Source organism: Homarus americanus, unplaced genomic scaffold (genome assembly GCF_018991925.1).
Source record: "Homarus americanus isolate GMGI-L3 unplaced genomic scaffold, GMGI_Hamer_2.0 scaffold41366, whole genome shotgun sequence".
Taxonomy (NCBI): domain Eukaryota; kingdom Metazoa; phylum Arthropoda; class Malacostraca; order Decapoda; family Nephropidae; genus Homarus; species Homarus americanus.
In genome coordinates, this window is record NW_024723541.1 from 6,144,318 (window position 1) to 6,160,057 (window position 15,740).

The window sequence follows — 15,740 nt, forward strand, 5'->3', positions numbered from 1 at the left end:
ACAAGTGACATAAGTGACACAAATAAGACATATAGTAACTTAGATGGGGATCAGCTCAAAATACAGTTCATTTCAACATAGTGACAGTGTAGGGAGCAGTGTTTACTGGGAGTGAATACACTGATTTATTACATGTTATTGATAATTTTACAATGGTTGGGACTGGGCTGTTCTTATAGCGATCAGTTCGTGCACGTATGGGCTGGATGCGGTTGTGGTGTCGAACAGCAATTCTCGGACAGGGGATCTCAGGTGGTAGTAGGGGCCGGTGTCGGGGATGGTGTAGAAGCTTCCTACCAAATTTGCAGATGAGGCCGTGGTGATGGTCAGTGAGAGTCGAAAGGGTCAGTGTGTTGAGCGCTTCTTGATATGTGGAGTAGGAAGGGGAGAGAATAATCTTGCATGCCCTCTTTTAAATTTGTTCTAGGTGTTTACGCTAGTGTGTGTGTGTGTATTTTTTTTTCCCCACGTTTATGCGGTACCCTGCCGAAACAGGAATGCTCACATTCCGCGGTGCGTGTACCCCTTTACGCGGAGAGCGGCTGGCGAGCCGCGCCATTTTTGGATCCAAACCTCCTGCCATCTCTCCCGCCATCCGCCATGTTGTGTAAGCGGCTCGAGCATGGTGCGCACAAGGTCGCCCAGTCATCAAAACATTACCGAGTTCTTCACCCACCACAGCCGGCCCAAGTCAGTGATAATTATAGTGAGGATATGGACTTATATGGACTTTGAGGGGTTTGACAAAGAGGCCCTGCAAGCCTCTGTGGTGGATAGTGATACAAGTGATACAGGTGAGGGCCAATAATCTGCCCTCTGCCTCGGAACCAACCCCCCATCCCCGTGTGCCCAGCCATCTTTTCTACTAATGTAAGTGTTAAAAAACCTAATATTATTGATATTTCTCTTCTATATTAATTGTGTGTGCATACCATCATAAAGTTAAGATAATATTTTTACTACAACATAGTTGTGCGTCGTCAAAAAGTGGAGTTTGGGGGTCGGCCCGGTCTCTATTTCAATTAATCCCATATATATATATATATATATATATATATACTATATATATATATATATATATATATATATATATATATATATATATATATATATATATATATATATATACATATATATATATATATATACTATATATATATTATATATATATATATATATATATATATATATATATATATATATATATATATATATATATATATATATATATATATATATATATATATATATATATATATATATATATATATATATATATATATATATATATATATATATATATATATATATATATATATATATATATATATATATATATATATATATATATATATATATATATATATATATATATATATATATATATATATATATATATAATTTTTTCCGGGAATTTGTCTACCAGGGCACAGGTCGAACTACTCACAACGGGGCCTAGGGGGCGATGTGAGAATCTTGTGACAGCTGTTGTAGTTGAGTTCAAGTCATTAATATAATTTTTTCAATACTGTATATGAATATTTGGAAACTTTTCATGGTCATAATGATGAATATTTTATTATTATAAAAATGTTACCTTTGGTTTATTTAATATTTATCCTGACAGTGATACAGCTGAAATTAGATCCACCAATCACCATTACATACAGTCTTACTTTACCAAATACAGCATTGCCAGGTAAAATTGCCAACACGAGCCCCAGGGTGGGTTCAGTGCATCTTTGGTTGACTGTACAATCAAAGACAAATGTCGTGTCGCGGTTTTGTCCCAAGATTAAATATAACTCGTGAAACATTATGAGAGCCCCCTACCACAAGGCAGAGCGCACCAAAAGATTAGCCCTTCGGCATATGCTGTCACCAAATTTCACGACATGACTTTTGTCTTTCATTGTACATAAGTCTGGCATCTTCTCCGGTATTGTCTCCAATTTGTTGATGGTACAGTATTAAGTAACATTTAGTTTGAGCATCTGTGTGTCTTTCAGTAGTATACCTCACGTATATTAACTTGGGGTCAATTTCCCAAACAATTAATTTCACAAATTGTGTCAATAAGCCTCCAAGTTACCTGGAAGAAGGTTGAGTTAGTTTTTTATTGTAGTCAACCTTGGAAATCCAGATCTTAATTAGTTTCATCTTAAAAATTGGCATAATTGAAAAATGCTTAATGAGATTTAGAAAGAGGAAAGATGAAAGCCCTGCTACCCTTGTTTGTGATGTAAGCAGCAGTCAATGGGATTTGTGTGTGGCTCTTGTTTCCTCAGTGGTTTTGTGGACTTGAACCTCAGAAAAATGACCAGGGTCAGTATTTAAAACTCTGTTACATGATTAAGACTTGTTACATTGACTTAAATTCTTTTCTTCAAATTTTCATTGTGTTTATTATAATTGTTTAGTTGCATGATCGAGTGGTGTGTAGGCTGTCTGGTGGGAAATATGTGAAGAAGGCATTTTATGAAAACAAAGTCTGGTGCATTGCAGAAAATTTAACGTTTGCGTTAGAGTAAATGTTTTGTCCACATTCTTTCAGTGTATCATTATCACCATATTTTTCGGTGGTTTAACCCGTACAGCGTCAATGGCGTAACAGCTGCGCTGAGGCGTGTGTCTTTAGCTACCTTAGGTGTGTGAGGGATATTCCACTGAGGCCATACACAGATAGGGGTAACAACATTAAGTCATTTTCTGTAGATTTGAAGCAGTTATTTTTCACCACCCCAGTTTGTCACCCCAATAAAATCACTGGGTCTAACCTGGCCAGTGGCCACCCCAGTAGAAACGTTTGTGGTTCCGCCCTTGGTCCTGATATTCCATGCAGTGATCATAAGAGGTTGTATAGTTTGTTTTTGTTTGAATCTGTGATTTTGACTGCAAAAGGATGAACTTACTGGGTGCGGTTGCCCAATCAGGTTGTTGTTTTTTAAGTTGGGCTATGTTTAGGGCACCTTTTCTAGCCTCCTTCCCATATGGGGTGAGCAAAGTGGCTCCTCGAAAGGGCTACTCAGTCACACAAACAGGAACAGATTACACTGCTGCCTAGATCCCAGTGCATAAACGACCATCTTATCTGTGCTGTCCATGAGCAAATTTGTGACTACAGACTCCCGGCAGTCATCTCTGCCTGTCCCCGTCGCCATAGGAGTTTTGATGATGATAAGGGGTATGATGAGCTGGATGAGAAACAGCCACTGTAATATGTAACTAAGGGATGTGATGACAAGACACTAGCTAAAGCCTATAGAGCACTATGAGAATCGTTAAAAATTTTAAAATTGCTATGAGGTTGAGTAAAAATTATTTTGAGGGCAAGTAAAATACCTAGTAGCTCTGTATTAAAAATAAATGCCACAGTGGGGACACTAGCAGTCCGACAATTCGGGAAAGGTTTTTGGGGGGACTGCATTTACTGAATAGACAAAACGGTGATTTATTAACTCGCCGTTCAGGAATTATTTTTCTTGCATGTAGATATCAGCAGCTGTTGTATAGTATACTGTTCATTTTCTTGCTACAGGAATTATTCTCTGTCCAGCTGCTAACATTAAGTAGGATACTGTGTTAAGACAAAGCCTTTCATTGTTGATTGACAGCCGTATGCATGTGAGACTGAGGTATGAAGGAAAGAAAAAAAAATGACTACTGTACTGTACTGTACTGTACTGTACTGTACTGTACTGTACTGTACTGTAATGTGTAAAAATAATTGAGGTATGAGTTTGTTAACTGTAAGAGAAAATTTTTGTAGTGGAATATGATTGGAAGCATAGAAGTGTTACGGTAGGAGTGGAAAAAGCACAAATAAAGCAGAGGTTTCTCATGCATATTGTGGATTAGTTATAGTATTTATCTTGGTGAATGGAAATATGCTTTTATATACAGGTACAGTAAACCCTCAATAACTGTACATATGGGGCTCTGGCCTTGCTGAGTCATCCCAAATTCCAACTTATCGAAGCACTTCCCCCCTCCTACAAAAATACAACAATAATTTTTTTTTTACCTATTTATGTGTGCATGTAATTACTAAATGTAAAAAAGTAACACTTACCAGCACAGCAGGCAAAGAATGAAGCTATATAGTAAATGACACAGATGCATGGTAGGAGACACATGTATGGTAGGAGACACGGAGGCATGGTAGGAGACACAGAGGCATGGTAGGTGATGCAGGTGGCCAGATATGCCAAGATTTTCCCAGGTAATTTTATATATCCCGGCATTTCCTGAGCTATACTAATGCAGTACATTCCGAGACCATATCCATGCCGAGTTTTATGAAATTACGAGTTATCAAATGCAGAGTTATCGAGGGTTTACTGTACAGTACTTAAAAATGTAGATTTTGGCGAGTGTGATGGCATAAAGAGGGTGTGGAAGCTAACAGAAACCGTATAAATATTTAATACCTGTACAGTACACTACAGAACTTTGAAATAAGAAGAGGGAGTTCAATAAAAAAAATTAATGATATAATGTTTTATAAATAAGGAAACTAGCAAAGATAAGTACAGCAAGCTTTGATGGTTTGGGTGTACTACAAAGAAACGAGTGGTGGGAACAGTTGATTAAGAATGTACAGTACATTATGTGAGATAGATATAGAAAAGGGAAGGGCCAGTTAGTGAAGGAAATGGAAAAAAGAGATTGTCTGGCTGAGAGGCAAAGGAGAATGAAGGAAATTTTGGAAATGTTTTAATTAGAGATTTAACCATTAGTAATTTTTCAGGTGGCAACTGGAGATGATATTGGGGCTCTAACCACTGGTGTAGGAAAAATGAACACAACAGAAGGAGTACCAGCTACAATGACTGCAGGATCAACCATTCCTCCACCCACTGCATTTACAGCTGCTCCTGATTCTCATCCAGCATTTGCAACTGCGACCGCAACTGCTGCTACCACTGCGGCTATTCCAGCAGCATCTGCTGCAGTTCCAAACATTCCTCCTCCTGCAGCTTTTACACCAGCATCAGTTCCTCCTCCTGTTGAACTTCCTGCTAGCTTTACCTCCCCTACTTCTACAGTACCCCCTCAAGTTCCATATACTACTTGTGCTCCCTCATCTGTACAAGTTCCAGTTCAGACTCCAAGTGAAGTGCCAGTTGCAACCTTCAGCCATGCTCCAGCTCAAACTCTGAGCATGCAGGCTCCAATACAAGCTCCTAACTTCTCACCATCACCCAGTCCAAACCTTCCTCCAGTTTGTGTTCCTCAACTCAGCCCACTGACAATGGGTGGTGCTCCAACTGTCCCAGTGATGTCTAGTGGTATACAGATGACTGGGGGCCCAGAAGTTCCTGCTCCTGCAGGCCCTGTTCCACCTCCTGTGCCAGTCTGTCAACCAGTTCCTCTCGTCAGTCAGTACTACTCCTCTCCAGTCATCCCTCCACCAGTTCCTCCTCCCACCTTTACAGGTATTTAAACATCCAGATACTTTTATATTTCAGTACTGAAAATGTAAATACCTATCATATAATTTTTGGAATTGAGTAGTTCATATAATTAACTTTTTTGGGGCTCACGAAATATCAGTTACTGTTGGCAGGTGACGATTCAATATAGGTTACTTGTGCCATAATCCAGATGCTCTTTATCCCTCTTGCTTAGGCAATCATATACTGTACGTACTGTATTTTCATCCTCTTGTTTGTTTTTCTCCAATATTTGACTGTAATCATTATTGTGAGATTTACTGTTACTAGTTTTCACATGAATTTTGTGGTGGTGTATGTGAAAAGGCTCTTTGTCCATGTAAATGGTTCATTTAGTGTATACGTTTAGTTTGTCCAAAATTTTGCTCTTGATACATTTCTTAATGCATCCACTGTACTACTTTTATCCCTTTACTATGTAATATTCAATTCACCATCCATTGTTCCATTTCCTTTTTCCAGTCAAACTTTCATATACAGTAATATCTCGGTTTACGCGGGTTTCGTTTACGCGTTTTGTCATTTACGAGGTACCTTGCCAGAATCGGGATGCCCGATTTACGCGGTGAATATACTCATTTACGCGGGTGAAGTAAAATTTGTTTATTTACTGAAGATATTTGTTTTAGCTAAAAAAATTCATTCAAATTACCCAGCCAGAATATAATATACATTGCTGGAATTCTTATAAGATTGTGATTATTTTAAATATAAGCATCATGAAATTTGCATTAGACATACGAATTTTAGATCTAATGTAAGAATTTTGATTACAAAGAGCCAACATTTTATCTTTTGTGCAAAATATATGACGTTTACATTTAAAATATTCCTGGTCTTGCAAGGAATCCAGCAATGTCAATTATATTATCCTAACTTTAGTCTGAGGTATTATTTATTACTAAACATGTAAGCCTAATGTTTTCACACAAACATTTCTCTGGTAGGAAGGGAAGGTGGAGGGTAGGGAGGGAGGGAGAGTGGGACCCAGCGAGCGTGGGAAGAGGGGGGGGAGTGGAGGTGGGGTATTTTGATTGACAGATAGTGTCTGGGTGAAGTATAATTTGTTTATTTACTGAAGATATTTGTTTTAGCTCATAAAATTCATACAAATTACCCGGCCAGAATATAATTTACATAGCTGGAATTCTTATAAGATTGTGATTACCGTATATACTCGTCTATAACCCCCCCTCGTTTATAGGTCGACCCTGATTTTTTGACCAAGAAATCGTTAATTTATGATATTCCTCGTTTATAGGTCGACCCACGTTTTTTAGGGTAATGGAACAACAAAACCTTCAGTAAAAACGCTCTACGTCCTATAAACTGAGCCTCGCCGTGCCTGAAACACCGAGTGCCGAAGGCAAATTGTTTACCACTTATTACGACACGACACTTTACACTGAAATGCGGGTAGTTTCAACAAAAATATTGTATATTTCCATTCAAGTATTTATTCAAGTCAATTAGGAGGGAATATTATTGTAATACAACAGTTTTTTAACTAAACCATTCAAAAAGCGATTACGGTAACGTCTTTTGAACGAAAGAAAGCGAAAGTCATTGTTTTCGTCACGATTTTATCCCACTTTCCACTGTAATATGTACGTAATTTCAGCAAAAATATTACATTTCCGTGAATGCATTATACCAAGCACAGTATGAATAGAATATCATTGTAATATAACAGAATTTTAACCGAAAACTATTAAAAAAACGAGTAACATCTCAAGAACATCGGAAGCTTAGGTAAAGTCTTTCGTTTCGTCATGTATTTTATCCTATTTTACATTGAAATACGTCACGTTTCAGCAAAACTATTATTTATTTCCGAGAATATATTCATTCAGGCACAGTTAAGGTAAAATATACATGTGATGTAACAGTTTTTTAACTGAAAACGATTCGGAAAACACGTGTACCGTCTAGCTGATACACTCAACAGCTGGTGGTGCGTGATGCGTCATGCGTCGTCGTAAACAATAGGAGGTTGAAGTAGATTGCCGGGTATTATATTAAGTGTGAAATATCAAAAAGGTTTTTATTACCGGTATTTTTTGTAGATCAGTGAGAACTGTGATAACGTATATGATATTATGATAAGTTAGCCTGTGCTAAGAACTTCAACATAGACTGCTGAAAGCACTTTGTAAGGTAATTTAGCCTATTGTAAGTTGATGAGCTTCATTTGCTGAAAGAACTGCACAACTTTTCATTACTAATTGGTACATATTTTACGTTTCCATTGGTAAATATTTTTCATGTCTGAAGCTAAAAGTTGCTCCTCGCCCTTTCCATCATGCACGGGTTCAACCTAACAAAACTATTACGCATGTATAGGACGACCCCCAATTTTTTGCCTAAAAATTTGGTCCTAAAAACTCGAACTATACACGAGTATATACGGTATTTTAAATATAAACATCATGGAATTTGCATTGGACATACAAATTTTAGATCATATGTAAGAATTTTGATTACAAATAGCCAACATTTTATCTTTTGTGCAAAATATATCACGTTTATATTCAAAATATTCCTGGTCTTGCAAGGAATCCAGCAATGTCAATTATATTATCCTAACTTTAGTCTGAGGTATTATTTATTACTATACCTTAAAATCTAGTGTTTTCACCCAAACATTTCTCAGAGAGCGAGGAGCCAGTGAGCGTGGGAAGATGGGGGGGGGGGTGGGAGTTGAGTCCATTATTTGAATGGACATTAACCTGGCGACTATTTCTCTTAAATATTAATTGTGTTTGCATACCATCATAAAATTAAGATGTTATTTTTACTACAACGTAGGTATTGTGTCGGTATTGTCGGAAAAAGTGGAGTTTGGGATTCGGCCTAGTCTCTATTTCAATTAATCCCATATGTTCTGTTATTCCATTTACGCGTTTCTCGTTTTACGCGCTACTCCGCGGGTTCAATTGACCGTGTAAATCGGGGTATTACTGTATTTTTTCTCCTGCCACATTCTCTTTATTTTTATTGTGGCTTTTGGTCAGTGACTCATATATACTGAGTAATTCTCAAATGACCTTGTATTTCTAGGAACTCCAACAATGCCATCTATTCCTGGGATGCCAGTGACGACCCCTATTACCCTACCTGGCATGCCTCCCATCACAGGTGAGCACTAATCTGAGGAAGGTTAGTTATCTGTAGCAGAATCCTGACACATTATATACTGTGGATAAGGTGATCTACAATGTTCATCTCAAGGAACATGATTTTATTTGGCTGCACTTTGAATGCTTCTCCTAACTGACTCACCTACTTAGAGAATCACTCACATTTTAGCCTCACAAAGGGTTGGTCTCGGTGTTTGACCAGACCTGTTCTAAATGCATTGATGGCCAATTTTGGGTAATCCTTATCTATCTAACCTCTGTCCATTGAGTTCCATATATATATATATATATATATATATATATATATATATATATATATATATATATATATATATATATATATATATATATATATATATATATATGTATATGTATATGTATATGTATATATGTATATATATATGTATATGTATATATATATGTATATGTATATGTATATATATATATATGTATATGTATATATATATATGTAATTACATGTATATTAATGCTATATATATGTATATGATTAGATTCTATGATGTTCCTACTGTCAATTGAATTACAAGGTAATATTGAGGAGGCATTATCCCAGTCAATGCAATGCCTGTTATCCCTCAAATGAACAAACAGAGCATTGGATTCCTGGCCTGTCCTAACACTAACATAGAATCTAGTCTCATTGAACATACCGAAGCATTCAACATGAATTTGAGTAATGGCATGTACAAACTGGACAATTTTGTAATTAAGAAGGTTTGTAACCAGGAGAGAAGGTTGGGTCACCTTCCCCTCTGACCTGACTACCGACCGTTGCGGTGCTATTTAAAGATTAGTAGGGTCATTACCTAATACCTGACCATTGTGGACCTGATCTCACCCTCCTCTGTATATATACACCTTGTTTTGTACTTCTCTTAGTCTGTACTCACCCCTGAAGATGTGAATTACACGAAAGCGCTTGGGAACTTCGTGGTTTCTTCTTTCCTTGTGGTTATCAGCATATATATATATATATATATATATATATATATATATATATATATATATATATATATATATATATATATATATATATATATATATATATCCCAACTTAAGACTGCTTTGGACTTACGCCCATCGGGTTCTACAACTCAAGAGGACCTATTTAATCGCCGACATACGTCACGCAGTCGTGATAATTTTTTTTTATTTTTTATTTTTTTTCTCAAATGACGCATGTGATTTTCTATACTAAAATCGCTTCCAGTTAATGTAGTCTCCATGTATAATTAGAAAATTATGGGGTTCTATGCATTCAGCTGACTACATTAAAGGTAAGTGCTCAGTCACACTGTATCTATTCCTCGTTCTTTATTTCTTTTACTGTACTGTATTTCATTGTAGATTTTTTTTTTTTTTTTTATAATCATCTATGTCGAACTTACGATCTGGATTTGGGTCCCTAACCCCGTCATAAGTCGGGGAGGACCTGTACAGTGGTCCCTCGGTTAACGAGCACAATTCATTCCAGAAGGTTGCTCGTTAACCGAAACCATTGTTTCAATGGGTTTTTGGGTAATTGGTTTCAGCTCACCGAAAATTACATACAAACTAAAAATAATGCAGTAAAGTACACTTACTTTGAGGTGTGCATGTAGAAGGCTCCTGGTTGATGATGATGGGAATTAGAATGGGGGTGGAGGAGAAGGGAGAAGAGAAGGCATTGGGGTGGAAGAGAAGTCACCCCATGCTGCCATTGTACCCATAAAATTTTAGTTCACTTGGTGTAATTCAAGATTATTTAATTTAAATCAACACTGCACTGCGCTATATATTATCAATATGTAAAATATATTTCAAAATGACCAATAATTTGACTGGAAACACACAAAAAAAGCATTTATGTTGAAGAGTCTCAAACAAGATTTTCCTTCCTCTGAACTGGTAAACAAACTGACGCCAAGCTTGGTGTGTTGAGTGGCTGTTTGGCGAGCAAAAAACTAGTTTCCTGTACTTCAATTATGTTCAATAATTGTTAAAATTACTAAAAAATTTAATATAAAACTTTGAAAATTATTGAATAGTACAATGTTCTTGATATTTACTAAAATGGTAAGGAATTTAAGCCCTAAAACCGATTACTGTATTGGCGGACTAATACTACAGCTGGTGGGCAGCCAAATGCAGGCGAAAACATGTTGGGAAAAATACGTAAGGAATTCGTTAACCAAGGGTTTGCCCGTTAACCGAAGTAAAGAATCTTTTGGAAGGTAATTCGTTAACCGAGGGATCACTGTATACAGTGGTCCCTCGGTTAACGAATGGTTCGATTATTGAAATTTTGGTTAACGAATTACCTCCCTTAAGGATCTTCAATTCGGTTAACAAACAAAACTTTGATTAAGAAAATCCTTACGACAAACACGTTTTGTTGTGGGCATCAGCTGATGGGCTAGTCCGCCAATACAGTAATCTGTTCTATGTTTACATTCGTTAGCAGTGGAGTAAATATCAAGAAGGTTGTGTTCTTGAATATTTGTGCATTTATTATATTAAAATTATTGGTCATTCTAAAATTTAGCCATCTAAGCTTTGTCTACTTAAAGTTTTTCAACTAATATTTTTGGCTCAATATATGTAACTTTATTAATTTATTGAAACTCATTTACATGCACACACTGTCCTAAGGGCAAAGCTTTACTGTACTGTACATGTAATCAAAATAATGTACAAAATGATTACTACAATTTTTGTCAAGTGTAAACTATAGCATGTTTACATTCAAAGTATTCACTATCTTATAAGAATTCCAGCAATGTAAATTATATTCTCCCCGGTCACTTCTATGACATTTTATAAGCAAAAAACAAAAACTCAATCTAAAGGACATAAATAAACAAATAAATACTTCACTAGACCTTGGCGCCAACTGTCAAACATGTCACTCCCCCCCTCCTCCTCCCCCACTCCCAGTAAGGGTTTGGTGGTTATACAGTAGGTTTTAAGTTTTATCTTACATAATATCACAGACTAAAGTTAGGAGAATATAATTTACATTGTTGGAATCCTTGCAAGACAGTGTGTAAGACAGTGAATAATTTGAATATAAACGTCATATATTTTGCACAAGAGATACAAATTTTAGTACACTAGTTTAGTACATTTTAGTAATGTAAAGTTTTCCAACTGTATTTTTGGGTAGATTTACATAAATTTCTTCATTTATTTTTATTAATTTACATGCACACACCATACTAAAAGAAACGTAAAAGAAATAAATGACCTAAGTGCAAACCTATACTGTACATGTACTAAATGATTATGGTGTCAGAATTGTTATGTCTAATGCAAATTATAGCTTGTTTATACCGTATATCTCGGCTTATAAGACGGAATTTGAACATTAAAAAAATCTGCCCAAAGTTGGGGGGTCGTCTTAATCACCAGGTATAAAATTCTTACTTCTTAAATATTGTGGTTTAGTGTGTCAAGAGTGGTGATGGAAACATCGTAAGCCACTTACGACCTGGATTTGGGTCCCTAACCCCGTCGTAAGTCGGGGTCTAGCTGTGTATATATATATATATATATATATATATATATATATATATATATATATATATATATATATATATATATATATATATATATATATATATATATATATATATATATATATATATATATCTTGATAAAATCACACGGGGAAAAGGGAAACAACGGAGCACCTTAGCTTTCGTCTTTATTCAAGACATTTTTAGAGGCAACTGGATTACATGGACAGAGAGAGGCTTAAATATACAGGGTGACCTTAAGAACATGAGGTTAGGGCATAATGATGTCATCCACTAATCCCCACACCAACACACACGTAGAGGAGCTTAACAGAAGGGGGGTGACGTGACAAGTCACGAGAGCTGAAAGTGTGTTTTGAGTCGGTGAATCAATAGTCTTAATAGAGTATTGTATAAATTGGTACTTTGTTACAGGACTTTCTACAAAGTATATAGAGGAGATTATAGACTTCTCCCTCAGCTTTGGATGTTAAAAAATGTTTATATCAATTTAGTTGCCATTTTGATTATACAGTAATAAGTTTTAATGGCTTTAACTAACTTTTCAGTAAGTGCCACACTACCTCCAGAATCCTTCCAGGGCATCCCAAGCAACCCTCAAACTACATCTCAGCCCCAGCCAGTCCAGTAACTGCTGCCAACCAAATCATTGACTGGAAGTTAGGAAGTAAAGCCTCTCCGATTTTTTCACCATTGGCATAACTTCCAGTCCATTGTTTTTACATATAGTTTATAAGAATAGAACCATGCTGTTTAACTTCAGAGATCTGGCACTGTTGTATTCTGAATGCTAAGAACATTATGCCATTGGTGTTAAGTACAGTAATGTTGACTTATCACTTCACAGTGTAACATTAGCCACAGTACGTGGTGAGATATAGTAGAAATATAAAAAGTTGAGAAAAATACCCAAGAATGAAGAATGCAAAAAAATTTAGAGTTAGGGCTGTTAAGGAGATATATTTAATGAACTTAAAAGAAACTATTTAAAGAACTTCCTTTTAGATATTCATCCCCCTTCATATGCCTAATGCACATACTGTACTGTACTCTGTCTTTTTGTAACTTTAGCTACAGTAGTTGCTCAAAGTAGAACGGAAAAAACCCTAAAATTTGCACCAGAAGTATGATTGGTTAGGTTATATTAGTGAAGGAAGTATGTAAAAAGTTAGTACTTTGACACCTGCTAATGGAGATCTGCAAGATGTTTATTCATATGTTATCATGGTAATGGTATTGTATTACCTTTTATAAACCACCATAATTTACCATCTTGTTTACTTAAATGTAAATTGTCAAGATGCCATTATTAATTACTGGTAAATTAAGAACTGCTGTACTGTAGTGTACAGAGATTTGAGGTGATGTTTTACCATTATTGATGCTTTTGGCTGGTAATGCTTCATTTTGTAAATAAAACTTTACCGATAATTTTTAGTAAATTATTTTTTAATAAGGACTCTTCATTATAGCAGACAGTTATATAGATACATAGTAAGATTATTATTATTGTTAATTGGTCATTACAGCTTACACAAAAGTTTTTATTATTTGTAACTGCTTCAAATTGGACAGGTCATGTAGGCCCAAACTTAATCTTTATAACGAGCCCAGCCATCATGGGCCCCAGTCCTAATGACCCTAGTCTTAATGATCAGGGTCTGTTGGGAATGGAGCTTATCTGAGCACCAATTGCCAAGAATTTTAGAATTCAACACCTGTTCACGCTTACATATTGTCTTGCTGTAGGTTACCATGGAGTTTTGCTTTACACGCTGGCCATCATTGGTCACAGGGATGGCTGTTACCATCAGAGGAAATTTCATGTTACATGCTCTTCATTTTTCCACATTTGGTGGGAAATGGGGAATCCTTAGCTGCTAATGAAAGGTTAAAGATTATGTCCTGAGAGTAGGAACTAGTGAGCTAGAAGATTTTGAACTCCATGATATCCTAAGCATCAGTATTGTTGTGCATCTTGCCTCAGACAGCTGCAGGGTTGTAATGATAAGTGACTAGGGAAAGTATCTTTACCTCAGGACGAAAGTGTTGCGATTCCTTGATAAGTTGTAGACGTGAAATTTTATGAGTTGGTATTTCAGTAACATTTCAACACATTAATGTAGAGTAGCTCATTTTCACTATATATATATATTTTTTTTTTATGGGGGTGCAATGCTTTAGTGCAGAGGTAACACTGTATTGTATTGGCAGTAATTTACCATTTCCATGCCTATTTTTATTTGGTTATTATTGTATAATTTTTTTCGTTTTTGTTATTAAAAGACATTTGCTTTATTCCTGTAGAGCTTTTGGAGGCATTGTAGGTGTACAGTCTGTATATTTATATTAAATTTATTTTCTTGTTGAGTTTTGCAATTTAGCTGTCTGTATAGTACAGTATAATTATCATAAATTCTCTAAAAAGTTACAAAAAATTTATATATTTTACCTCTTAATTTGACACTAGTTCTTATTGTTTTGAAAAGATGCTTGCTATTTTTGTTGGCCATGGAAACACTATCATGTCTTGAAAGAAGTTGAGGGATAGCTTTTTCCTTTGAAGGGTTTTAACCACATTCAGACTGCAGCACCACTTGTTGGTCTACCGCACATTCTCATATGCACATTCAAATGGCATTGGTTACATAACGTTCCCTCCCCCCCTCCCTTTTTTTTTTAGTTTGTCTTCTAGGGCTTTCCTCTTTTTCCCCTTTAGTGTATATGAGGCACTTCAGGTGAGAAGTAGATGAACGATAAAGAAAAAAAATGCCGGCAAACCCAGTTAAAAGGTTTAAAAGGAAAATTTGAAGATTTTATTGGTATAGTATAGACATCTTAAGCTGCTTTGTTCTCTCCCAGAGCATCTCATATTTGAGAAGATGAGACCCATTCTTTTCCTTAACTAACAAGTAGAACTTCACTTGTATCATAGTCTAACCAGCATGCAGGATTTTTTCAACAAGTGTCTTCAGTATTGGTGTACTTTAGGTCTTTTAAAGCATGCAGATGATGTAAAGGGAAGATGCTGTATGTTGTGTTACCATACAGTGAATGTGTGAGTGATGAAGTGTGTCACATAAAGTCTCCTCCACTTTTCTCTTGAAGGATTTTAGATTGTTGTTGGGTCTTTGTTTCCAATTTCCTTGTTTGGATTTATTGTTTTGATACATTGTAGTGCAACTATTTAGATGTAAATGTCTACAGTATAAAGTGCTTTATTATTCTTTCATACCTAATTGTATGCAAATATGAAACAACTTGTTTAATATATTGTATAATACAATGGTGTCCCATTTTCATTACCCATTTGAAATGTAAATGATAAAGGTAAGATAATGTCCTTTCAGAGTTAGGAGATAGTGTTGAAAATGGATTCTTATTGTACCCTGAAAAATTCAGGATATTACAAACTCATGAAATCTTTTGCATGTTTACAAAGTGTCTTTATTGTGTATGACCCTGCATGGTGGCATTGCCATGTGCCTTTTCCTTTTTTGTCTCCTACAGAATGTTTGATGCTGTTTTTGACATACAGTAAACCCTTGCTATTCGCGAGGGTTAGGTTCCAAGGAAGGGCGCAAATTGGCAAAACCGTGAATGTC

At 35.9% G+C, this 15,740-nt stretch overlaps 1 protein-coding gene across 5 annotated transcripts in view; it reads left to right on the plus strand.

Annotated features, from left to right (window-relative positions):
- LOC121863608 (Golgi reassembly-stacking protein 2-like) overlaps positions 1-15,421 on the plus strand; it is a 49,408-nt gene extending 33,987 nt beyond the window's left edge. For 3 of the 5 annotated variants that reach the window (XM_042362338.1, XM_042362336.1, XM_042362339.1), the window contains 4 exons: positions 4,751-5,438; positions 8,517-8,594; positions 9,880-9,894; positions 12,684-15,421. In XM_042362338.1, the coding sequence (XP_042218272.1) occupies positions 4,751-5,438; positions 8,517-8,594; positions 9,880-9,894; positions 12,684-12,766 (864 nt within the window). In that variant the 3' untranslated portion in view covers positions 12,767-15,421. The remainder of the gene's footprint in view (positions 1-4,750; positions 5,439-8,516; positions 8,595-9,879; positions 9,895-12,683) is intronic. The other 2 variants (XM_042362340.1, XM_042362337.1) reach the window with 1 other exon arrangement.
- The last annotated feature ends 319 nt before the right edge of the window (positions 15,422-15,740 follow it).